Source organism: Beta vulgaris, chromosome 7 (genome assembly GCF_026745355.1).
Source record: "Beta vulgaris subsp. vulgaris cultivar EL10 chromosome 7, EL10.2, whole genome shotgun sequence".
Lineage (NCBI taxonomy): Eukaryota > Viridiplantae > Streptophyta > Magnoliopsida > Caryophyllales > Amaranthaceae > Beta > Beta vulgaris.
The window spans coordinates 52525106-52551169 of NC_079208.1; the positions used below are offsets into that span (position 1 = coordinate 52525106).

The window sequence follows — 26064 nt, forward strand, 5'->3', positions numbered from 1 at the left end:
TCCAAATGTGCCAAATTGTTATGGAGAATAGAGTTAACCAGGTGTTGGGGAGAGAGAACTAGACAAGTAGCTAGTCATGCCAAGGAAGGTTCATGAAATTATTATGATTGAAGTTATTTGGGAGGTGATTAGAGGAAAGAATGTTATTCCATAGTAGAGCAGAGCTAGGGAAATCTCGAAAAAGGTGTTGGCGGTCTTCTTTTTTTATCAAGACAACAGACACAATAGGGATTAAAAGAAGGAATTTTCGTTTCAGAACAGTGTCAACTGGAAGGATTTCATGCACAAGATTCCAAAGAAGCATTTTGAATTTATGAGGGCATGGGATTTTTCAAAGACGTTTCCCAGAAAAAGTAGAACAGTGGTAGGAGAGAGGTTTGCAAAATAAGCCGATTTGATGGAAAAAATTCCAGATTTAGTGTGTTTCCAGAAGAAAGAATCTAAAGAAGGAGGAGAGGAAGATAGGGGGGTTGCCAAGATTTGGGAGTATATTAAAGAAGGAATGTGGTGTAAGATAGGGTTCAAATTCCACTAATTGTTTGTAATGATATGAGCCACACGCCAATACTCCATGGTAGAAGGAATCAAAATTTGGGGATGGAGATACATGGCCTGATCACTAACCCAAATATCATACCACAGGCTTGTGTCTAGACCTTTGGCAATGAGCGCATAAGTCCCTCTATGAGAATAGGGATTCCTTGAGAATATCCTTTTAAAGGGGAGAAGAGGTAGAAGAGGAAGTGCAAGAAAGGACGTGTTTATTTTTTATGTAACGAGATGACAAGATTCTAACCCAAAGCTTGGAAGGGTGATGCCCAACTTTGCCACAAATCATAGGTTCCAAAGCTTGAGATTTCTAATACCTAAACCACCGACAGAGAGAGGATTAGTGATGACATCCCAAGAGGTACGAGGGAGGTAATGGGATTGGTCAACCTTATTCCATAAGAATTTTTTACAATGTTGCTAAAAGGATGAAATAATCGAAGAGCGGACAATAGAGGTTTGCATAGAGTAAAGTTGATAGGTATTGAGGAAAGATTTGATTAGAGTTGATCTTCCTGCCATGTTAAGCAATTTTGATTGACACCCTTTAATATGATCGTCCTTCGTCTTCTCAAGAATAACAAAGAAATCTCTCTTGTTAAGTTTTAGAGGACTAATTAATACTCCTAAATATCCCCCAAAGGATTTGAAAAACTTGAAAGGAGTATTCCTGGTAACACCAAGATGGACAGGGTAGGACATCTTTTAGGGAAAGATAATATAAGATTTGGAATCATTAAGCTTTAGACCAGAAAGAGCCCCAAACATTTCCATTATGCGTAGGATGGAATGGAGGTTGGTGTTGGTTGCTTTGCCAATTAGGAAAACGACATCCGCATAAAAAAAGATGTGAAAGAGAAAGTTTATTAGATATGTGAAGGGGAAGCCACAATTTTTGGGAGACAACTTCTTTAATAATCTGTGAAGGACGTTCCAAACAGAGGACAAAGATGTGAGGCGACAGAAGGTCACCTTGGCGAAAGCCTCTGGAAGGATTAAAAGAGTTTGTGATTTCACCATTCCAAAGACAAGAAATGGTAGAAAAGGTCATGCAAGACATTATGAGCTTAATTAGCAGAGGAGGAAAAGTAAAACCAACAAGGGTGTCCCTAATAAACCCCCATTCGAGACTATCAAAGGCTTTGGTGAGATCAATTTAATGGCCATGACCTTGTAAATCGAATTGCAAAGTCCTATTAACCGGAATTCCTGTAAAGAAGCAGGATCAAGAACCTTGGGAATCAGGAAAAGATAAGTGTGATTGATTTCATTAGAAATTGAACAATTTTAAAAACAATTAGAAACAAAAGAGGAGATATGATGACCTAACTCCGTCCATAAATGCTTGTAGAAGAAAGGTTGGATTCCATCTAGACCGGGACAGTTAGTGGGAGACATTTGTGCAATACAACCCTGAACTTCGGCTGAGGAGGGAGGAAGCGAAAGGGAGGTTGCTTGAGGAGTGAGGGCATTGGCACAGGTGAAAGAAGGATTAAGGGTATGGAAGTCATGAGTGGTGGCGAAAATAGTCTTAAAGTATGAAACAACCATATTTTCAAAATTTCATCTTCTGAGACTAAAAATTGAGATGTATGCATCATCGCCAAGGACGCCAACTACATTAGCACTGGAACAGAAGATCAAGTACAATATGTTTCCCCCTCGTGCAGAGGGTTTTCAAATGTTAGTACGTTTTCTTACATGTATTGTATTGTAAAATACTCCACATCGCATAAATTTTTCTGATCAACAAGTTACTTGGAAGAGAATTTCCACTCCAAATAAGTAAAAGAGTTAAAGACTGATGCCTTTCATGTTCTTTGTATTTTCTCTCTATAGGTTCAAGAACACATAATCGTTTTCCTACTATTTGCTGATTATGTAGGAATTAAATTTATATTTTACAACATACATATACATACTACTTGCCAGCAAAAATGGTATTACATCAGTACAACTCATGGGAGCTCACAGAACCTTCCTCCTGAAGCTCCATTAAACATATTGAATACTCTCTCTCAAACAGCAAAAATTCCTGGACCAAGTAAAAAAGATGAAATCAGTGAGCATTGAGCTCAGTTAAACATCATGCTATACGATACAGTGAGTTAGTGCAAGGTTGTCATTCCTCCGCTTCTTTTCAACTACAACTCCCTGACTATCATAGTCTCCAATGCACAAGTTTGACTATTGATATATTTCATCATCAATAAATATTGGTATTCTTATAATATACACGGAAATGAATCAATCATCAGCTTATATTCGTACAATTATTTTTAGATATTAATATATATAAAAAGTAATGTTGAAGTAAGAATATCGATACTTAAATAGCGCAAAAGTCGAAGTGTTACCATTAAAAAGAAATAGAAGATATAAATAATTGCAACTTGTAAGGACAACTGAACATTTGCTAGATAGGAACTGCTGAACATTTGCTACATAGGAACTGCTGAACTGGTATACAAGATAATTTTAGCCCAACTCAAGTTACAATTAAAGCTTAAGGGTTCACAAATTTTTTGTGAAAACAAAGAAATGAACTAATAGAAGTGTTTCGTCTATAGAATGATCTGACTTTTTGGTATGAAGAGGCACATGATTAAGCGACACCGAAATATTCCCAAGACATATAACGTATACTATAGTGAGGAAATTTATGCTGACACATTTTGAACCAAGGTCACAAGTACATGTCATAAGCTGAACCAGTTAAAGAAAACATTTAAAGCATACGAAATTACTGCCAGTACAGTTCCTCTCTGTTTACCATCAAAATCAATGTTAAGGACATTCTTGAGAGCCTTAGACTGCCAAAACCGCCAAGGATTTTGCAAGTATTTGATAAAGAATCATAGACCAAGTATATCAATGCTTGATCTCGCTATGACTACTGTCAGTGCATGACATAAATACAACTATCAATCACTACAAAGATGTTCAACTAGTGCAGCAACTTTCCGAACACTTCGTATAGAATACCAAACAGGTCCCTCCCTACTATACTTAAAATCCACTCCATCAAGTCCCAAGATGAGGGTATTAGCCAATAATCTAAAATCAGCTGATACAATCAAGTACAGACAAACATAGTTAAGTTTTATACGTGGTTAACAGTGGAGATAGTTTACCTGCAGTTGCTGTTGACTAAATAAATGTAGCAATCCTGTTTCCGAGCAAGCAACAAGCTCAATCAACTCATCATGCTTCTCTGGAACCTCAAACAACTCCACCAATGAAACAGATACCTGCAAAAGTAATCAGAACTCAACATCTACTGATGTAACAGCTTCAGGCACATAAACTCTTCAAATAATGAAAATGTTCGAAATGTCAGGTGTGGCTGAACTAGGATCTTTAACAAACACTCATTGCTTCTAAAACACTCTTACCTGCATGCATCGCAGAATTAGTTCAGGAAGACAACACCTACGACATAAACCACGCACAATGTATGCAGCTGGGTCTTTCAGAGATCCTTCACCAGTAGAATACCAAGCATCCAATCGTGAAATCTCCATTGTGACACCAGCTTGAAATCGAGAAAGTTCACCTGCATTATATGATCTCCAATTTGTCAATAGACAGTACAATTATAAAGTAGAGAAAGGATAATATTGCAGATATAAAAGCTGACACTTTAGATTCCTTAATGATTTTTCTTTTTTTTTTTCTATATGGACAAGAATGTTCCGTATATGGGAAAAAAAAAAAAGGGTACAACTAATTAGAAGTGAGAAAAGTTGTCTTGAATAACACGAAAGAAACACAGATTTAGATTTGAAGCAATTTCAATGAATCTCCATAAGTAACTTGTTATTTGGGACACATAACTTGTATGCTCCCTCAGTCTCTAAATAGAGTTCCCATTTCTTTTGGGCACAAGTATTAAAAAGAAATCATAAGTGGGACCTTAGTCGCATTAAATTAGAATTAAAAATTAAAATTGGTACACTATCCATGAATTGTTTATTGAGGAGAGAGAATGTGGGCCACTTTACAAAGTCATCTTGTTTATGGGGTAAGTGAATAATATAGTAAAAAGTGAAAGCTAAATATTTTAACTGATGGACCATACCAAATAAGGAAATGGGAAATCTATTTGGGACAAACATAAATGGAAACTCTATTACAAGGGAGTATTGATTAAGACTAGTTAATGTATATCTCATTCAAATATAATACTCAAAAGGCCGTCTATGAATCCCTTAAACTGTTGGGTCAACCGGCATGATAGAACCGTTTTACAGGTCTATCTAGAAGTCTTTCACACCCATGAACAGTCAACTTACCACAACAATGCACGACTTTAACAAATGGAGTCATGGCACACTGATATACACGATTTAGGAGTAAATTTAGCGTAATTCATTCCTAGCTAACAAGAAATTACAGCTGCAGTGAACTTTTTATGTTAAAAAATACCACTCTTTGGATCACTAAACAAAATGACACATAACCACAAATTTAAGTCAAAGTAGGACGATCATATCATAGTCTTAAGAATTCCTACCCTTAAAGCCAGCTGCCATCACACTGGCAATTATACCACCATCATTCAGTTCATGAGGCCCTAAGCCATCACCCTCCACAGCCAAGCAGCGCAGAATAAGCTCAACACAAAAATTATTCTTAGGCGAAACCTTCACATCAACCTGGGAATTCCAAACAAATGTAAAACAAAAATTCAGAATTCCAAACAAATGTAAAACAACAATTTGAATTTCTTTCATTTACCATTCTTTAAAATAAATTAGCTTCAGAAAGATACTCTTAATTATAGCAAGTATTAGACAAGAAGTGATGGGATACACGATTTGAAAAACGGAAAATCCAATATTTCAAGATTGTATCTAGAATGTAAAAAGATAAATAATCTGACATATTATAAAGAGAAAGCCAAATAAAAACTTAATGCTAGTAAGCACAATCGAACATTTCTTGCAGCATTAAGCTATAGCTTATATAACCAAAGGTTACAACCAGCACCAGGTGTCTATAAATGGTATATAAATCTTTAGTTTGGGGGTATATTGCTGCTAGTAGTGTGACAATCGAACATTTCTTGCAGCATTAAGCTATAGCTTATATAGCCAAAGGTTACAACCAGCACCAGGTGTCTATAAATGGTATATAAATCTTTAGTTTGGGGGTATATTGCTGCTAGTAGTGTGACAATCTGACAGTAGCCACTAGCATCATCTAAGATGACCTCTTAAACATTCAAGTTTTGGCACAACATGACTTGAAGACTTGCAGCTACCAGTAGGTGAAAAAGAATACTTGATGTTTCTACAGCCATGTAAGACTACTAAGAGGGTAATTTACCACCTTGATAGATATTACTCCAGAACTAACGAAAAGTAAGATTATGTTGGTGAAACGGGACATACTAGAAAATGTTGGCAATTTCACCAATGGGAAAATATAGCATTTACGAAAACAATATTGGATTTTCAAATAGTCCCCCTGAATTCTTAATTATTCTGAAACCAGACCAAGAAAGAAATGCACTTACTCCACCTAGATAATTTACTACAGAAGTTGGTTGCCATTATATAAATAATGTCTCAATTTGACAATTAATTTATCTACTTAATCATAATCGTAAATAGCATGCATTAGCTTTTGACAATGGACCAGTGAGCCAGTCAAATAAATCAGTGGATGATATAAGTAAATAAATTGATATGTTTGCAGGGACCCATTGATAACCATAAACTGTCATGTTCCTAGAGTATGAGAGGAGAGCAGAAATTAGTCCCAACTACAAATTTTACACCCAACTAATCTGAAATTTTACATCACCTTAAGTTGATTTGTTCTGAACACTACAGTCCACTTAAAAAGTTGGTTCAAACTACAGCATTCATCAAAATTCAGTCTATACATGAAATCTACCAAATCGCAATGGAAACAAAGTCTTTGAAAATCGAATTATTTAACATGGAATTAGTTCCTTCAAAAATATTAAATAGTCAGCTAGGTTCAAATTGTCGATAAGGGATTCTTTTATCCATAATACTTCAGATGATTTTATGCTAAAATCTTATTAGAAGGGTTTACCGTCAATTGGCGATTTAATACAACATCCTCTGTCACGGAAGAGTAGAGGGCACTCATCAATGTTGCACACAAGGTAGCATCTGGACACATGCATTCACCAGAAGGTAAACACAATATCGCTGTGGCGTGCAATTCAAGAAACACAGGTTCTGTTGTGTCATATATTTGATCTTCACCTGGAACCAACCAGGGATTTTCCTTTCCTGAGGCACAACATACAAATATTTATAGCATGTCATATTAGAGCAAGTGAACGGCAATGTATTATTATAATCCCTCTGATCCAAAATACTAGTTGTAATAGCTAATTCCTTTCAATCCAAATACAAGTTGTTCTACAGTGTATACTACCAGTGTAACATAACCGTTTTCTTGTTGAAATCAATACAACAATAGACATCTGTTTATAATACAATATCATTACAAATTTAGTGCCACTAACGATACTGATGCGACCTTTTTAAATTTGACCAACTTTCTCAAATGTGTGAAAATTGCTAAAACAACTTATATTTGGATGAGAGGGATGATATCCTAGAGAGAACAAGCCAAAAAACCTTGCCCTCTCTATGTCATATAATAATACTCACTCAATAGGAGTAAAAGTGAAGAGCTGAGTGCTTCTTTCGCTGCTGCAATGACTTTCTGTTTCTCCTCCACTGATAGCTCATAGGGCGAAACCTCTGCATTCTCCAGTTCGTATTTTAGCCAGTTGCGATATGTTGCATCACTGGAGTAGTACTCACTCTAGTTCGGTAAAAACTTTGTCAGTACACTTCTACAAGAATTGAGATCTAAATATGACATTCTAAAAGGTTAGATTACACGTGCACATAATCGAGTCACAAAATTGAACAATTTAAATGATGCATACCCAGTCTCGGAACTCCTTCAAGCAGTCGGAAACATTGTGATCCTCAGAAGCTAGAAGATTTTCAGTCGGTTGCTTCAAGGGTTCAGCAAGAAAACTAAGCAGTTTATGAGAGCCTATGGGCATTGCTGGCACCCTCCACATGGATATCAAAGCAAATTCTCTGAAGAGTATGTTACTGAAGAGAAACATTCTCTTAGCAAGCCAGTTCCAAATAGACAATATCGAAAGCAATGAAAGTCAACTTTCAAAGCAAACAAATCAAGCTTATCAAATTATGAACACAGGGAAAGTTGAAGCACAAACTAACTCAACATTGATAAAAATAATATTGATAGGCTATTAACCACCCAGTTCCTTCTGCGAGTAAGTTGCATGCAGCTTTAATCTAGGCCTCGAACTGGCAGATTATCACAACCATGCAACAGACTGATAGGCTATCAATCACTCAACCACCCAGTCCCCCAAAGTTGCATTTCCGGCATTGCCCAGTCAAAGTATGCACTTTGTATGGACCCACGCATTGCGTAGAATTAAACCTTAACCCCGCCACCACCACAGAAAGAGAGGAGGAGATAAACAACCAAGATAATCTCACAGTTAATTATAGAAGTAATGAGAATTCACTTGTTAAGTATACTCTCTATACATAGAATACCTGTGCATAACGGCTCGTAGTAGAAGCCTGGCACCAATGGCTTCAACATCATCAACTGTGGATGGGGGTGTAAAGCAAAGCCACTGTATGGCCATAGCTTTATCAAGTGATTGCAGCCGATGCTGTTCTGCAACATCTGCTGAGTTCTCATACTTGCTAACTTTGATTTCACGAGATCTTGACAATACACTGTTGTAATGATTGATAGAAGATAGATAAGTTGGAACTATTTAATGCACTCTGGCTTCGAGAATTATCTCAATATAAAGCAAGTACCTCTCAATAATTTCCTCAAAGCTGCCCCTCGGTTCATCTCCCGGAGAAAACGGCAAATACTCCAAAGAAGATAGAAATAATTTGTACTTAATGTGTACACTGTTAAAGAAGTTCAGGATCGTGTAAGAGAACCACAAAAAACAAAAGTCTATCGATGATGAACAAACAAATGGAAATAATATGCTAAATGACAAACGAAGACTTACCTGGCATTCAACCGTAGCTCCATCATGTGAACAAAGAGGTCGATGCAACGATGGCGTGCAAGGTGTGAAGCATAAATGCCAACCAGCTCCTCATGTTGTTGTGAAAATAGGTACATTGCATAACTGCAGAGTAATTGTGACTTAGAGATACTGCTTAAAAGGAAGCAGGGGGAAAATCCTAGTTATAGAATGCAAATCTCTTACAAGTTCCAATCAGGTCCAATAAGTTCCAATAAGGTCCAATCATGTCTAATCAAGTCTAATAAGTTCCAATAAGGTCCAAATAGTCAATGATCAATTAAAATTTGAATTAAAGTTTTAACTAAAATACCACCATGATTATTATATAGTATTATATTTGTAATATTATCTATTATTTTATTATTCATATTACTATTAACTAATATGTTATTATTAAAGAAATTAATTAAAAGTACCACTATGATTTTATAGTATTGTATTTGCATTATTATCTATCATTTTATTACTCATATTATCATTGGCTTTATGTTATTATTAAAAAATATTATAATCATGGTCAAATAAGGCTAACAATAATAATGATCATAATTATAATATTTTTGCAATTCGTCTTTAAATAACTAGATATAACATGTTTTCCTTACTAATAAAAATGAAAGATATAAATGCTATTAATTGATTTCCTACTAGTGCTTTATGAAAACAAATCAACACTATTAGATATATTAGTGGTGAAAGTTGTGTATAGGCAAACATATAAATAGTACTTTTTTTGTTAAAATGTTAATCATAAGAGATAGCTAATTATTACTATTTTTTTGAAGGATAAATTTCAATGATTATTATATTATAATAAAATTTTGAGAGATAGTATTTATTTTCGGGGTAATATTTAATTTATTACTCATCAAATTTTTTGTTAAATAAGGTCAAATAAGTTCAATCATGTTCAATAAGGTCTAATAAGTTACAATCAGGTCTAATAAGTTCCAATGAGGACAATAAGTTTCAATCAGGTCCAATAAGTTCCAATCAGGTCAAATAAGTTCCAATCAGGTTCAATCAGGTCTAATAAGTTGAATCAGGTCCAATAAATTCAATGCAGTTCAGCTCAAATAACTTCAATTCAGTTCAGTTCAAATAACTTCAATTTAGTTAGGGTTAATACAGGTAAAGTGAACGCACCCTTATTCAATATAGATGAGTTTGGATATCCTTATTATCAATGTTAATGAAGAGAATAGAACAGCAGAAAGATTTGCACTTACATATGAAGAATGAGATCACCAACATTCATTATTTTCTCCTTGAAAACATCTTTCACTTCATCTCCAAGCAAAAATCTAAGCACCAATACTAGATGAGCACCAAAACGAATCATATGGGGATCTCCATGAGGCCTGAAGCACATCAAGTCAAACTCAAAACCATTGGAGGACTAGCTAATCACAAAAGGGACACTTCATCAATTCATATTGAATATCTAGATACTACTATAAGTAATACTGCATTACCTGAACGCGTTTTGATCATCATCTGAAGGTGATATCCATGACCATACAAGGTCCAATAAATGTGGTATATCTCCCGACATAAGATTCATCTGTTTATAAGGAGGGAAAAAGAACCTTATATAAAGTGAAAGCATAATTGTTCCACTAACAAAGCTGATAATTAAATTATAGTAGCAATAAAGAAAATTGAAAGTATGGCACAGAAACAAACACTCCAGACAAAATTGAGTCTCTACTGAATTATATGATCCCAAAGATAATAAGCTAATTATATGATCCCAAAGATAAGAAGCTTCAATTTTAAAATTCTTCCACCAAGAGTTACATTACATAAAGGCCAATTGCACAACCAGATAAATCAACAGCACAGAAAATGATTTTCATCTGAAAGAAACGATTTTCAGGCATCTATAAGTTTAGCCTAAATCCAATTCTACCCAGCCCGCTCTTAGGATATCAAGAAACAGTAATAGAGAACAGTTTTATGACATTAGAAAGTAGAATAAAATCCATTGGTACAGGAGTAAAGTCACTATGTGAGGCTTCAGCAGCAAAAGGCTAGGTAAAATCAATTTCCAACAGCTGACAATGTACAAATCACACAGTTTAACCCTCTCCAACAACTTTCTAATTGCATCATGTAGCATATTAATATTTGATTTAGCATAATCATTCTTCCCCCAAACTCCAATCACTATGCATATGCACTTTTCGTCCTTCCTGCAGATTCCCATCAGGCCATCACTATGCAACTGCACACTGATAAAGCTCAACTAATCACCACTCCCAATTACTAGTAATTTGCTTAAAAACAACACATATTGTGTGAGAATCATGTTCTCCTCCACATCCCACTGTGAATCACGATTTACAAAGTTCCTTATTTATTTTTTTCTCAAAAAGAAAATGTTATAAATGCATTAGCCTTGTACCTAATTATTTGAGGTTGTTCATTATATTTTAGGCCAAAAATGGTCAAAGACTAGTAAATTTGACACCAAAAAAATCATTTATGACAATCAAAGTTAAATAAAGTATCATTTATGACAATAAAAAAGAAGGAACTACCCAGCATATTCATGATCAGAAAACCCATGTTGGTTAGATGATGATTGAGTTTTGAGAATATTATTGTAAATACAATACAAGATTTTGATCCCGCCACAGCCAATTTTTCACATAACGAGTACTTTTGGACACAAGACAGACTAGATTGTGGTCCTACAGCAAAAAATCTTGACCAGATGTTATTCCAAGCTTCTTTGCACGCGGAAGCCGGCCTGCGGAGATACACATATCAACAACTAGCGAAAAGGAACTAGTGCTAATATAATTTCCTTCTATATGGGCTTCGGCCTTTGTTGGGTAGGTAAGCCTATAAAAGAAATCAAGTCTTGGGCCAGCGACGTAGACAAGATGAGGAAGCATCAAACAACACAAACTTGCAGTTTCCTCTTCCATTTTGTAGGACAAGTAGACTTTTCTTCTTTAAATCCGAGTACATATTAGATTACAGTGGTAGACCAACCGGTGGCTGGCAATGTTTGATTAAAATTTAGCTGTAGTAAATTGACAATTTGGCGAGGATACAACAACACAGTTTGATGAAACCCACTATAGGCAGAGTCTATAGAGATCTGATATAACATAACCTTACATTATCTAACTAAAATTATAAAGCATCAGAAATGTAGACATCAATTGTTCTACTAAAATTAAAGGCTTGCCTCTATCTGGCGATGCTGCTCCTTGCATCCACGAGTAACAGCTTCATGTACCATGTCACTGAATCACATATAGAAACATGATATATTTCCGAATACAGAATGGCAAGCATAGAAAAGAAGTACATCAGTTATTTTGTATGCTACCTGGAATGGAGTTTCTGTATAAGTGAAGGAAGATGGCGCGGTTGCTGGTTCAGAACTTGTAGAGGCCAATTCTCTGGCCTTTCTGAAGACCCGGAACTGCTAACTCTTTGACTAGGACTTGCACCATTAGTCTCTTCATAATTTTTCAAAAGTTCCATTCTTCCAGGCTGCAAACGTGCTAATTCCATATCCATCTGGACATCAAGCCATGACTTGGCCATCGACCAACATGCTGACTAGAAAAATAGCAAGAATTATGGGGAAAAACACCTAAACAATAGGTGTACTGAAATAAATGTATAAACGGATGTATACAACTGTGAACCTTACAGAATGATGGTGAATTAGACTTCATCCTCAAACTCGGGGGTAGGCAAAGGTGTTACCCCGCTAACCCGCATTACAACATCAAACCAATCTTTAAGTCCCACCAAAAAGAATTTTTTATAGAAAAAGGGGTCAAGAAGAAGAAAAAGAGCCAAACATACACAACATGACAAGGACAAATCACAGTTGAAATTATAATAGTGATTTTCTAGCAGGATACGTCTATCAACATTGCTACTTCCACTATTTAGATATTTGATGTTTTGGTCAGTTCATGAGAAGAAGAAAGCTTCAAAATATTCTCACTAGAGGCCCAATGAAATGGCATTAATTCAACCTCCCACCAAAAGAAAGCAAATAAAAAATGGTGATTGCATAATTGCATTTGATTATATGTGGTTAAGAAGTTCAGATTAACATTGATATGAACAACAAAAAGGTCTTAAAACCAGGCAACCAATATACATCATATACTGTTCTGCGAAGAAAAGATCAGTTAAAAAGCAGTGGACGAGCAAACAGTTTCTAAATGATAAGGTAGCTACTCGTTAGAGACGTATATACCTCCCAGTCTGTGCATATTGGAAGCATTCGCTTTAAGTTGCTACACTGGGCTGCATATACCGCTGCTTCATACTTTCCACCACCCAGCTCTGCGATCCTCTTAAATGTTAAGCAGAAAGAAAAACAATCAATACCATGCAGATATGGAAAAGAATGAAATTCTATATAAAAAATACTAACGCATAGCAGAGTAGCAAACAACATTACAAACAAACCAGAAGATTCACTATTTTCATTACCTCTGAGGCAGAGTAACATGCCCATTTCCACAGGCGCCATTGGCGACCAATTCCACTTTCTAGTTCGATAGCTTGTAGGATTCTGTTTTTACCATTCTTCGACAGTGCTTCAACAGATGGAACTAGGTCTAATCCTCCAAAAGGACATAAACTCGCAGCCCTCCATGGCTGTGTAACAGAGTTACCTTCAGGATATAATTTTATATAGAAGCTCAAGCTCTTCTTTGAAAAGAGAGAATACCTGTCCAGCAGACCTGCAAAGTTCACATGCTTCTTCCAATCTTCCAGCACGTACGAGAGTCCAAACATCTTCCAGAAGAGATTCATCTTGTTTCTGCTCGAGGAAACTAGGCATCAGTTTCACAAACTAGACATATACTTTGAGGGGGGGGAGAGGTACCAAAAGCAATTTGCACAGTTACAGATAGAGAGGAACTCATAGCAATTTGGAACAAGATCGCAATCCAGGTAAACATGGTTTCATCTGAGAAAAAATTCATTACAAACTATTTTAGAAAAACAGCAATTTCGTTTTTAGTAAAGACAAAATTCCATAACCAATTCACCATATCTAAAAGAAGAGTTATAACTACAGAAGACCAAGAGTCCTCTGAGTAAGCTCTTCCAAAAGAACAACATTCTGGTCATGCAACATCATTGATAGATATCCCCAGTCCATAGATATTAATTAGAAAGCTATATATTCCCAAAAACTAATGATCAGCAGAGCTTTCTAATTAATCCTTTTATTTCCTTTTTCCAACCACAAGACTTGTGCACAAGCACACAGATGTCCAGACTCCAAAGCAACCTCCTCTTCTCATTCATCCCAAAGCTCACATGCCTAAGCTGCAAAGACAACAAGATTGGGAACGATCCCGATCCCCAAATTCCAAAAACTCAGATCCGAAGGAAAATAGCAGCTCTTTAGACATGCTTAAACTTATTGCTATGCTCCAAAAGCACGTTGCAAGACAAGAACTAAGGCCAACTACACCACCAATTTTGAATGTCACACTTATAGGTACAAGCTTTACAAACAGATACATATGAGAGGACACCACATGTAGCAACAAGCATGCAAAAGAATCCTAGGCTCCTAATGTGATAAAGGTCAAGATAAATTCTTTTTTATTGGAGAAATGTATCTGATTCTGATATTACCTTTGCGAAGGAAGGATCTAAGACTAAGACTAGTGCAAGGACACAATGTGGTACAAGGAGCATTTTCCTACTCATGTTCGTTTACAGCAGAGACCATCTTCTCCATTTCTATTGGAAGAAGTCATGAATGAACCTAGCAGAATAATCCCTGCCATGGTGGATATTATTTGCAGATGACATGATTCGGGTGGATGATACAAGTGAAGGTGTTGACGAGTTACTTTGGAGGGGCACCTATGTCCATAGATACCGGGAACGTGGTACGTGGCAGGGGACGCATCATGGAACGCAGAACGTGGTACATGGTCTAGAAGTCCATCTGGTTTACTCTAGAGCTTGCGTTCGGTGTTCATGTTTCCGTACCACATTCCGGAACGTTCTGCATTCCATGTAACAATGCCTATGTCTCCAGAAGCAAGCAATTCATTATTCAGATCAGAAGGGCAACTACATAAACCATCAAAGCCAGAAAATAGGATTTTGGAGGAACGTTTATGTGATGAACAGACATCTTTAGGACAGATTAAAGAAGAAGATTATGGACTCAAATGGAACTTGATTGATAATTTTCTGAAAAACAGTAAGATACGGATAGTGATTACAAGCTTTCGAGAGGCTTGCTCTCTCCCAAAAGAACTCTTAAAAGTTCACCCAAAATACTACTCAACATTCAACATGATTTCTCTCTCCCTAATGTTCCTATATTTATAGAAATATTACCTCCCTAACTTCCCAACTTATTCTTCAAGCTACTATTAAAATTACTTAATTATGAAATGCCCCTCTCCCTAGCCTAGTCTATTACAGTTTACCGCAACATAAGCAAAGCATATATAAACAGATGAAACAGAGAGCAAAGTAAATTAAATGGAGTCGATGCCAAGGCGCAGCAAAGAGTGATAGATAACTAAATTATCAGCTTCACGTTGAGAACAATTGGAGACAGACAGAAAAGAACAAACAGAACAAGTCAAACCGTCAAGGAAACATAATAACATGCGAACACTGGAAAAAGGTTACAAAAATTTGAAATTAAGATAAAAGGTTTGAAGAACATACTCTATCATCAGGCAAGGGCAGTGCATTTTCTCGCGTTGGAGCATCAAAATCCAGGTGCTTAACAGTCTTCAGACTTTTCTCATTTTTCTTAAGATATCGTTGAGTATTATGCCAAATGCCGGAGCTAGGAAGATACGTACCAACATGGGATCCACGCACCTGCAACAATATAGTTTCGTCACAAACAAAATTGCTTTAGCTAAGAAGAAAACATGATGATGTCAGATTTTCAACTCTCATAAAAATATGATCAATCAATGCCAAATGCAGAAAATACATAGTTAACAGGAACCCAGTCTATGTAACATCTCCAACCCATTCAGAGCTTAAATCTGGAACAAAAGGGATCCATCACAAACCTAACGAACTTACCCAGTAAGCACAAATAAACGCTAAGGGCAAGCTTCATGTCAAATATCATTGACTGTGGCATTCTATATTCGTCAAATCTAGAACTTATATTATAAGCTGAATTCACAACATTGTGTCCATCTTGAGTCTTAACATACTAGAAATAACCACTCCCCATGCTTTATAAACTCAAACTTTGAACATTAATTCATCTCAAAACATATCGATAAAGTTTATTAAAGAGATAACACCACGGAAGTACTTTAAACTATGAATCTGACGAAAATCAACAGTCAAAAGTTCAATTTAGAAAGCACAATTTCCTTGTATCATGGAACTGATGAAAACTGTACAAAGCACACCAAACAGGAAGTGAGCCCATCAAGAAAAGAATCTGACAAAAGCAAAGTGATATACACTTTCTGCGAGGAATTGATATTAGTGGGGGACGGGTAGTTTAGGGATTGAATATTAAGTTTATTAATAGAAACTTCTAGAAGAATCTAGAAGTTAGTAGAGCTTGCTTGGAGGAAAAGCTAAGTTACGTAGGGGTAGTTTCTATACGTAAGAGCAAATTAGGAACAGAATAATCATGTTGAGAATCGAGTGTTATGTAATTGGGAGAGAGTAAACCTCTCGGAAACTCATACTGGGAGAGAATCCACCTTTCGAAAGTGGAATTTATCAATCACATTTACTTTAAGTTGCGTCCATCCTAGTAATACAATAGCCTTCTTATTCCTTAATTTTCTGCCATTAATGGTATCAAAGCTAGGTTGATTCCTAGCACTTTCCAGCCTTTGCAATATCCAAATATTAACTTTTATGCACTTTCTAGAACAGACATGATATAAGGAAACATTTCCGTGGAATACTAAACTAGACCATGCCAAATAGGACAGGCCCTCAAACAAACACTCAGAATTCAAATGTCAATAATCAATAGAATGAGTTAGCATGATAGACTGAGTAATGGTAAGTTCTTTAAGGGATTAGTCAAGCAACATATACTAGCCAAACAGAAGACCTCTTCTTGTTCTCCAGGTCTTGAAAGTCCTTATATTACCAAGCTAATGAAGCTGCTGTGATCCATTTTTCTTCAATATCAAAAGGCTATTTTTTTATTTTTGCACATTGTAACTTAAAGCTCATGCTTAGCACTCACTAACAAACAGACCCCATATGGAAAGTCCTTTCCCCATCTTCCTGACTATAGCAGAGAAGATAAAGTACTATAACTATGGAAAAACCTCACCTCAAAAAAAAAAAAAAATATAGGGTATATATATGAAAAATTCTGCCGGAGAAATAAAACTCACACATAGTCTAGGTTCATTATTTTGCAAGAAAGGAAGAGAAATCAAGCCATACTATGCATACCCAACAAACTTTCAATTATTGCAGCTGGGTTAGAGAGCAACAATAGATATCCCAATGGTGTAATGATAGCCACAGCCAAAAACTAGGCGAGACATGGAGTGATAAAACATAGATCATAAGCAGCGCCATGTATCATTACGTCCTGGCATTAATATTCCTTATCACAAATGTCAGTCTGTCAAAAAAATCCATTCAAGATGCAAGTTTTAATTGGGATACTCCAGCTATGAGGTTATGGTGTATGTTGCTAACACACGTGTACAAGTGTCAAGTACAGATACATATCCGAGTGTCAACACACCAAGGTTTAAATTTTAGACCCCCTAAAAAACGTTAAAAGTTCTGGACATGGGGGCCTACTAAACTATAAGGGTGGAACGAAACAGTATTCATTAAGCAAAATCCTGATTCTAATCATTCTTGAGCACCTTTTCGGTGTCTTTACACATTACAACTTTTCTTATCTTGAACCCATTTCGAGCACATATTGCATAACTTTTCTTAGCTCACTCTATTTTATTATTTATCAATAGATATGATGGATACACGAGGTATCAATAAATCCAAGCAAGGAAATCATACCCTTGTTGAAGTGTCAAAATGTCCAACATGGATACTTAAGATTAATAGAAGAGTCAAAGTAACATAGATGATGACAAACAATGAATTAAGCAACACAACTTTGTAACTGAGAGTCTGAGACTACAATTCCTAGATGGGGCTGACAAGAGAAACAAATAGATGATGACAAACAATGAATTAAGCAGCACAACTTTGTAACATAGATGGCAAACAAATAGTCTGAGATTACAATTCCTAGAAGAGTCAGAGTAACATAGATGATGACAAAAATGAATTAAGCAGCACAACTTTGTAACTGAGAATCTGAGACTACAATTCTAGATAGGGCTGACAAGAAAAACAAATAGAACATCCAGATGATGATGATGTTTGCTACTCACCACCCCCCAACCAGCCTTTTCTAATAAAAAATTAAAATTCCCACAATTAACATTATAACGAAGTACAGATGCTGATGATCATAAATTCCCAATAAATAAGAAACTTAAAAGTAAAGCAAACCGGTTAACAAAGAATATTGCAACAGTCTATTGAAACTATACATAGCATCAGACATACGAATGGCAATTCAAATATAGAGATTAGGCAAAGGAACAATCAGATTACCTTGCTTTCCAACTCAAGGGCTTTAGATGCTAGGTCTTCTAGCCACTGAACAATTCGAAGGCACAATTGTGCTGTGAGATCCGTCACAGCAAACTGGCAAGCTTCCAGATGTGAGGTTGTTGGGGACTGCTAAATGGCAGTGCACATCAGAGTTTTTACATCTCCAAACTCAATAGAAACAGTAAAAAATCAATGGCACCACCAAACTTCGAAGTGATAGAAAGAAAAGGTTACCAGGATAAGATCTTCGGGAATTTCTTCGCTTCCTGCAGCAAAAGGAGAAATTTTTTCGACAAATCAAAACCAGAAACTTTAACAAAGGAGAGAAGAGACTATCAACCATTTTTTTTAGCAAGTTGAAAAGGAAACCACCTCTTAGAAGGAGCTTCAATGCTCCTAGTTCGAACGAAAAAAAACTACACATCAGTTCCAGCGGCAAAAGATGTGTGTTTCCCCACTAACAATAAGCACTCAATAGAGCAAAAAAAACAATATTACAGCCTCAACTCCAAAAGATGGGATCTGTTGTGAGAACCAAGAGTATATATCTTATAATCGTCCACAAATATCCTCTTCCTCCATCACTTCTATCTAGTCCTATATGCAATCACATTTTGTACATATCCTTTTTAACTCCTTCCATTGTCCATCCAAGACATCTTTAGCCCCCTCGACTCTTCTATAATCACTCCAAGTCTGACCACTAACTCTCCACTTTTTCTTACAGGTGCATTTTTTGGTAGACATGCACATGCCTAAACCAATGTACAAAATTTTTCTTTAGTATATCCTCAATATCTGCAACTTCTACCTATCTCCAAATATCCTCGATATGAATTCTATTACATAGTGTTCCCACATATCCAACTCACCATATGCATATCTTTACCCCCATCTTCCTATGTGATCCTTATTCCTTCTTAATACCCCCAACCCAAACACTTCCCCTACCCGCGAAAGATCTGAACATTTGTTGAAACACGTAGTTTAAGGTGATAGGTTGTAATGTGGTTATCAAATGTCATTTTATTAAAAAAATAAGATGTGATAGGAGTTGGTGGGGTTTTTTTATTGAATGGGTGAGAAAGTTGGGTATTTTTATTAATAAAAATAGAGTGCGAGCCAAATGGGTGTAAGAAAACTAATATAATAATAGTGGAACAATACCAAAAATGAAGTGTTCAAACTAATATGGGACAAATAAAAAAGGAAAGTGTAGAGACTATTCTGGTGACGGAGGGAGTAATAATGTTGGTCTAATAATCATTCTACAAAATTTTCCCACTGAACCCACCCATAAAGAATAGTCACATTTTTGTTAATATTTTCAATCTTATGGAAAATTGACCTAAGGTACTCAAAAACACACTAAAAGTACAACCCTACACCATCTAATGTCACTAAATGCTTGCTTAGCTCCTTAAATAAATTAATGACACTCCATAAACTCAGTTGTACTCAACTTAACCTAAACCCCGAGGTAAATAACTTTGCCTCCATAGCTTCAACTTAGCATTTAGCCCTAGCTCTTGTCTCATCCACCAATGCAATATTTGCAAACCACATAAACTATGGTATCTCATCCTGGATAGACCGAGTTAATTCATCTATTAATGCAGCAAAGAAGAAAGAACTTAATGCATAACCTTGGAGTAGTGTAATTGTAATAAAAAAATCCTCCTTAATCCTCCACGTGTCCTAACATTTGTTATCACTTCTTGGTACATGTCCTTTACTATGTCAATGTAAGTACATGATGTACCTTTCTTTGTCATTGCCCACCAACGCACATCTCTGGGTTCCTTGTCATAATCCTTCTCTAGATCAATGAAATGCATGTGCAAATCCTTTTTCCTCTCACCATAATACTCGAACACTTGCCTTATAAGGTGAATAGCGTCTAAGAGTCAACCTGGCATAAACCCAAATTGGTTCTCCAAGATGCTTAGAAATAACTTCAATCTAATACTCTCGTCCAAAATTTCATGGAACGCCTATGACTCAAAAGCTTTTTAACTCAATAATATAATTAGTCTAAATATGCATCTCTTTTGTCTTCTAAATGGTAGCAACGTATTATTTCTCCAATCTTTTTATATCTTATTTGTCCTCCAAATCTTGTTGAATACGTCTGTCACAACCTCCCTAAGGTATCTCTAGGAAAATCATCAAGGCCAACTGCTTCCCTTAGTTTCATCATGAACCAATGCTAAAATAATACTTCCTCCATTTTTTTTTACTTGCAATGTTTTGACTCTTGCACTATTCAAGCACTTACTTTGACCATAAATTTGTGAATGACATGCAACACAAATTTTGGCATGTAATGTGTTTTTGGATTTATCTCAATATATTTACAAGATTTCAACTTCTTATAATTTTCACAAATATATAATTAGAGATACTAATGGTCAAATTTGTATATCGGCAAGCGTAAAAGTCAAAACATTGCAAGTAAAAAAAAAAAGAACGGAGGAGATAAAGGTTTTTACTTATTTTGCTCATACCAATACATGGTTTGACAAGATTACTTTTGAAGATCTCCATTGCTTATACAACTTAATAACAGACCATACATGCAATGAATCGACCAAACACAAAGGATTTGTGCCCAGCATAAAACTCCTTATGCATACGTTCGATGTACCTCGCTAGTCACTACCCCAAAGTGGAAGCCCGTTACATTTTTTGATTGCTCATTAAGGCACAAGGTCATCATTCATTGGCACCATATGGCATCAAAAAGATTTCCTATTTCCATAAAGAAAGAACTAAACCTGATCACGTACATACACCATTGTTATTAATTTGAGGTGCCACACTAAGTCACTAACAGTGTGATACAAACTTCTAAAAGAAGACCGAATTCACTTCTCCAATATTGTCAGAATGAGCATGACATACAACAAACCTAATAATTAATATGCTTCACAACCTTTAAGTGATTGCTTGTAAAGTGACTCGAATCTCAATAAAACCACCATAACCAGTTGAAAATGGAGACCTAGAGGTTTACTCATGTAGAAGCATCCTTCTCAGCTTTTAGAACCCCCCCCCCACCATATACATGCATTCCCTTTGATGGTTGTATGAATTCAAAAACAACTCTAAATAGTAAGGATCATTCACAACAGTCTGGCACCATTGACCACATCTAGGCTCTTTATGGTTGTAAAAGATACAAAGATGGGATGGAGTATTTAACCTAGAAAACGCAGTGAAAAGGGCATCAAGAAGCGAAAGAGTTGAAGCAATGGCCATAAACACGCACGGATGCCATTGAAGGTAGGGATGGCAGGCCGCCCATTAATCACCAAATTCATACCCATACTCCAGTTGAGGCTATTGTGGGGATATCTAGATCTTATCTGCCTTCCATCTCTAGGGAGGGGGTATCTAGATCTACCGGTCCGATTGTCATCCCTAAACAGCATGTTACACCTCAAAGAGATTGTCACTTGATCCCACAATGTTGCAAGTTTCAGCAAGATTAAGGATCAAACTACAATTCACCAAACTTGATAGGTTCAATTCAATATCAACTCTAGGACCTAAATGAGATTCTAAAATCACCTTAAACCAGGGAGTCATTTGTTAGATTTCCCTCTCTATATGTCATCCTTACCAATGATGTGATAAGAGAAAGACTGATAAAAAATGAAGAGATAAAAAATTCCTCCTTGTGAGATTATAGCCCTTATGTAAGGTCACCACTAAGCTGAGTCAAACCCGAGCCAATCCACGAACCGTATGAGTTGAGGCCTCGACCACCACACAACCTGGCCTCGGCAAGTGCAATTGGTGGATGGATTCTTGGGTCGTGCTCCTAACCCACCAACCTAATCTTACTTGGACCACTTTAATGGTGCTCAATTGACCCGTTTTCAAGCCAGATAAAAAAAAACTAAATACCGAAATTTTGACCCACCTGCATAAACCAGGTTCAAAACCCAAACCACCCACAAAAAGATCGCTTGGATTTAATAAAGGGTCGCTTGGATTTATCCATAGTTTGTTTAGTTTATTCCTTATACCGAAAACCCAATTTCTTAATTCTAATTTTTTTTAGGTCCAGTCGAAATAGGATTTGACCAAGCACACCTGTATAGCTTAGTGTCCCCATCGACCCAGCATATCTCTCAGCATTCCCAACGCAGCCCACCCAAATGATGGCTACTTGCATTCAGTAAGCCCTCGAGACATGATGTTTCTAATCCTTCCATTGATATCACTCTGTGTGGTTCAATGGGAGTTTAGACTTCACGAAATTTTGTTTGGTGCTCAACTGTACAGGTTTTATTTTATGATAGCTATGTGCTTCAATTTTGAAGCTAGTCGTATCCAATTCATTTTCTCTTCGAAAACACAATTTTCTACAAAAAATTGAAATCATGAAAATTTATTGAAAATGTTTATACGAATTTCTAGCAACCCTTCAAGACTCAAACATGCTCATCACACAGAAAACAAATTTCATTTCAACAAAACCATGATTGAGATTCTGAGAAACATGTCACAAGAGGACTTGTAAATCAGGAAAACAAATAAAAGCATAATATGCTCCATTTCATCACAACAATAGAGGGGAAGAAAGTTAATTTCCTTTTCCATAAAGATACCAAAGAAGTGACCAGGAAGCAGCTTCATCAATCAAAAACTGGGCTTTTTGTCGCATTAATCTGTCTTCTACAATCCGATGCCTCTCACTAGACCCATACCTGGAGCATAAATCAGATTAAAATAAGGAGAAACAAAATCTTAGCACCAGAGAACCCATAAAACCTTTCCTACCAAGCGATAGAGAGAGATAGAGACAGTAAAAGACTGAACAGCATTTAAAAACATAATTAGAATAGCACCATGAGCTTTTTCACAGGATAAACACATTGAACAGCAATAGTAAGGTTACACACAAGGCAAGAGTCAATTAAGTAATGAGATTGATTGATAGCTTCCAATAAACAATGCACACATTCAAGTTGGTAATATGATAACAAAAATCTTTATTGCGCATAGATTTCACAACAAGATGTCTGATAGCAACACTAACAGCAAATAGGAGATGAGGACGGAAAATTTTATATATATAAAAAAATAATGTCAAGTTAAAGCAAACATGACATAAAGAATTAAGTTATTAGAGCATACGATTAACATTATGCTACAGCCTGTGTGATATATGAGATAAAAGCACCTTATAGATTCGGAAACATCACGGCAAGATTTCTCAAACTGGAGAATAAGATCAGGAATTGATAGAAGCCCTGCAAGCGACATATTATAAACCATGAGATACACAACCTATACAGCAAGAAGTACAGTACTTCAGCAGGATTTACATAAGCACCTTCGTTGGCAGAATCTAGAAGGGATGCGAACAAAGAAAATGTTGATTCGCCAGCATCCTGAACATCCTCCTCAATCTTGCATGCTTTCAATGAATGACTTCCAGCCTGATGAGACAAGTCAGCGCCACTACGAAAGTCTGTTATTGTTTGACTATCAGGAGATCTTCTTCTGTAAGCAGAATGAGGTCTGGAGGGTGTTCCTTCCCGATAATCCAGGCTCTCAACCTCCTGCTTGATGTCTTCAAGGAACAATGCGGTATTGGACATTCTACCTTCACCAAATCTGGAGGCTGAACTATCTTGAAGCGGTGAAGTGCTGGGTCTCCGTCTGCAGTTAAACCCATCTTAGTATATATGATGCAGTCAACATCACCAGTTACCCATAACAGAAACAAAAAATGTTCAGTTCATGAATGACCTCAACTCAAACCACGCTTCTAAAACTTCAGCATAACATGTCTTCAGAGAGGGAGAACAAAGAGAGAGGGGAAGAAAATCTAAGATGTTAGCATGTTGCAACAGCTGGACATTGTTATATTCCAAAGCTAAATCCAAATATGAAAATATGACATTACCATATAAGAAGACTTTTCTAAGACATTTAATAAGTCAGTCAACCACTCAGTTTGGCCCCAAAAATAATTCGTATTTAATCAAAGTATGGATCATAACCCTTGTAAATTAGAAAAAAGCTAACCACTGCTAGCTTAAACCCCTGTAAGCTATAATCCGCAGAAGGTGAATTAGAAAGTGCAAGTGATATGTTTGGGTTAAAAAACTAGACTAGGTAGCATACCGCGTTCCTGTAACCATTCTTATATTAGTTAGCAATGTGTGCTAACATCCACCAAAACCCCATTTGAGATGCATAAAAGCTGAAAGATCATCTTGTTCAACTTGTATTTTGCACTTTGGAATCACTTAAATTGAGTATTTCTTCTTCCATCACCCAGAAAAGATGAAAATTCCAACAGCCAAACAACTGTCCCTTTGCACACCTTGGATCTTTTTTCCTCCAAACCCCACCCCCACATAAAAAGGAACACTTCTCCCTATTTATGGGGATACAATATGGGACTTCAATGAGCTTCCCAAAAATAATACATGAGTCAAGTTCGTCCTTGACAATAATCTCACTCATTCTTACATTTTCCTCCTTTTTTTACCTTTGCTTTCCTCTTCTTTCATATAGGTTCCATTTGGTTGGACCGGAAATATTTTTCATGGAAAACAGTCTTTCAAGAAAAGACATTTTTCAAGTAAAAACAAGGAGGAATATAAATTAGGAAAAATTAACATTGGGGTTCTAACTATGGACAATTGTCTTTTATAGGTCCCAACTATTGATTATTCTCTATAGGACCTAAGTATGGGTTGTTGTAACAATGTAATTTAAATAGGGTCTAACTTACTTATAATCCTTTGCATAGGACCTAAATATGGACTGTTGTGATTTTAATTTGCGTAGTTTGGCCCTATTAAAATCAGAACAATCCATGCTTAGGTCTTACTTAAAATAACCAATAGTTGGAACCTATAAAAGACAATGTCGTAGAGTGAGGACCCCCAATGTCAATTTTTCCTTAAAATTAAAAGGGAAGGAAAAGGAAAGAAGGTAAAGAATAGCAGGGAAAATGTGGCATCCCTTCTATTAAAAGAAAAATAATTTTCACCATCAGAGAACTATTATCCACCCTTCACAAACCAAACAATGGAAAATGAAAAAACCACTTTTTGGGAAAATGTTCTCCGCATAATCAAACAATCTCTTAACCTCACTCAACTGCTTAAATGCCTCTATTGCCAGCAATTCCAAACCCTTCAGCTAACCCAAATAATCTCCATTTCGACAGTTTGGGGTTACGAATAAAACCCATTATATCACTACAATTTTCAAACGAAATCACCCAAACTCAATCCAACACCAACCCATTACAACCATTAGCCAGTAAATGCCCTAAGCAATATCAATAAGATCGCATTAAAACTGCTTAAACCTCTAAAAACAAACTTCATGTTTTAAAAATTAGCGTATTTCATGACTTGTAAAACAACATTAAGATATCAATTACTAGATGTAGCATCAAAAATTCTCAAATTGACATAAACTCGAGGAGAAAAAACATGGACAACAATAAGAAATTAATACTAAAAATACCCGTAACGACGATATTGCTCCCTGATACTTAGGTCATGAGGATCGACGTAGCTTGGGGAAGTCTCCATATCAACGTCCATGGTCGTAATAATAAAAACAGTTCAAAGTGGAAAAAAAGATTGGTGATTTTCCGATAATTAGAAGATGAAACAAAACCCTAGAAACTGAGGTTTACGCGCGAAAGGCTTTTTTGGGGTTTATCATTTAACGGTTTAAATTTTAGAGCTCGCCCAATTTGTGTTTGTGGTGCAATGTTCCAGACGAGGGCTCGTATGGACTGTGGACGACTC

At 36.2% G+C, this 26064-nt stretch overlaps 1 protein-coding gene across 2 annotated transcripts; it reads right to left on the bottom strand.

Moving 5' to 3' along the window:
- Positions 1–2255: 2255 nt before the first annotated feature.
- LOC104899723 (nuclear pore complex protein NUP107) lies at positions 2256–26064 on the bottom strand. Of its 2 annotated transcripts, XM_057390667.1 has the most exons (24): positions 25775–26064; positions 23616–23944; positions 23463–23532; positions 22868–22986; positions 18503–18531; positions 18269–18394; positions 15350–15508; positions 13368–13460; positions 13127–13294; positions 12888–12986; positions 11997–12232; positions 11853–11910; positions 10126–10214; positions 9880–10011; positions 8630–8752; positions 8424–8522; positions 8148–8336; positions 7493–7667; positions 7209–7365; positions 6619–6821; positions 5066–5207; positions 3945–4105; positions 3684–3800; positions 2256–2584 (listed from the first exon to the last, which is right to left on the bottom strand). In XM_057390667.1, the coding sequence occupies exons 1-24, from the start codon at positions 25852–25854 to the stop codon at positions 2498–2500; spliced, it is 3240 nt and encodes a 1079-aa protein (XP_057246650.1). In that variant the 5' UTR covers positions 25855–26064; the 3' UTR covers positions 2256–2497. The 2 variants fall into 2 exon arrangements, with proteins under 2 accessions (XP_057246650.1, XP_010685276.1); XM_010686974.4 differs by lacking the exons at positions 22868–22986; positions 23463–23532; positions 23616–23944; positions 25775–26064 and adding an exon at positions 18641–22856 and having other exon boundaries at positions 2336–2584; positions 18503–18534.

Excerpts from the sequence above, each read along its gene's own strand:
- LOC104899723 (XM_057390667.1), bottom strand. The coding sequence starts at position 25,854 with ATGGACGTTGATATGGAGACTTCCCCAAGCTACGTCGATCCTCATGAC. Across the intron at positions 13,295-13,367 it reads TTTGCAGGTCTGCTGGACAG|CCATGGAGGGCTGCGAGTTT; the intron begins GTATTCTCTCTT and ends TCTGTTACACAG. Across the intron at positions 6,822-7,208 it reads TTCACTTTTACTCCTATTGA|GAAAGGAAAATCCCTGGTTG; the intron begins GTGAGTATTATT and ends GTTGTGCCTCAG.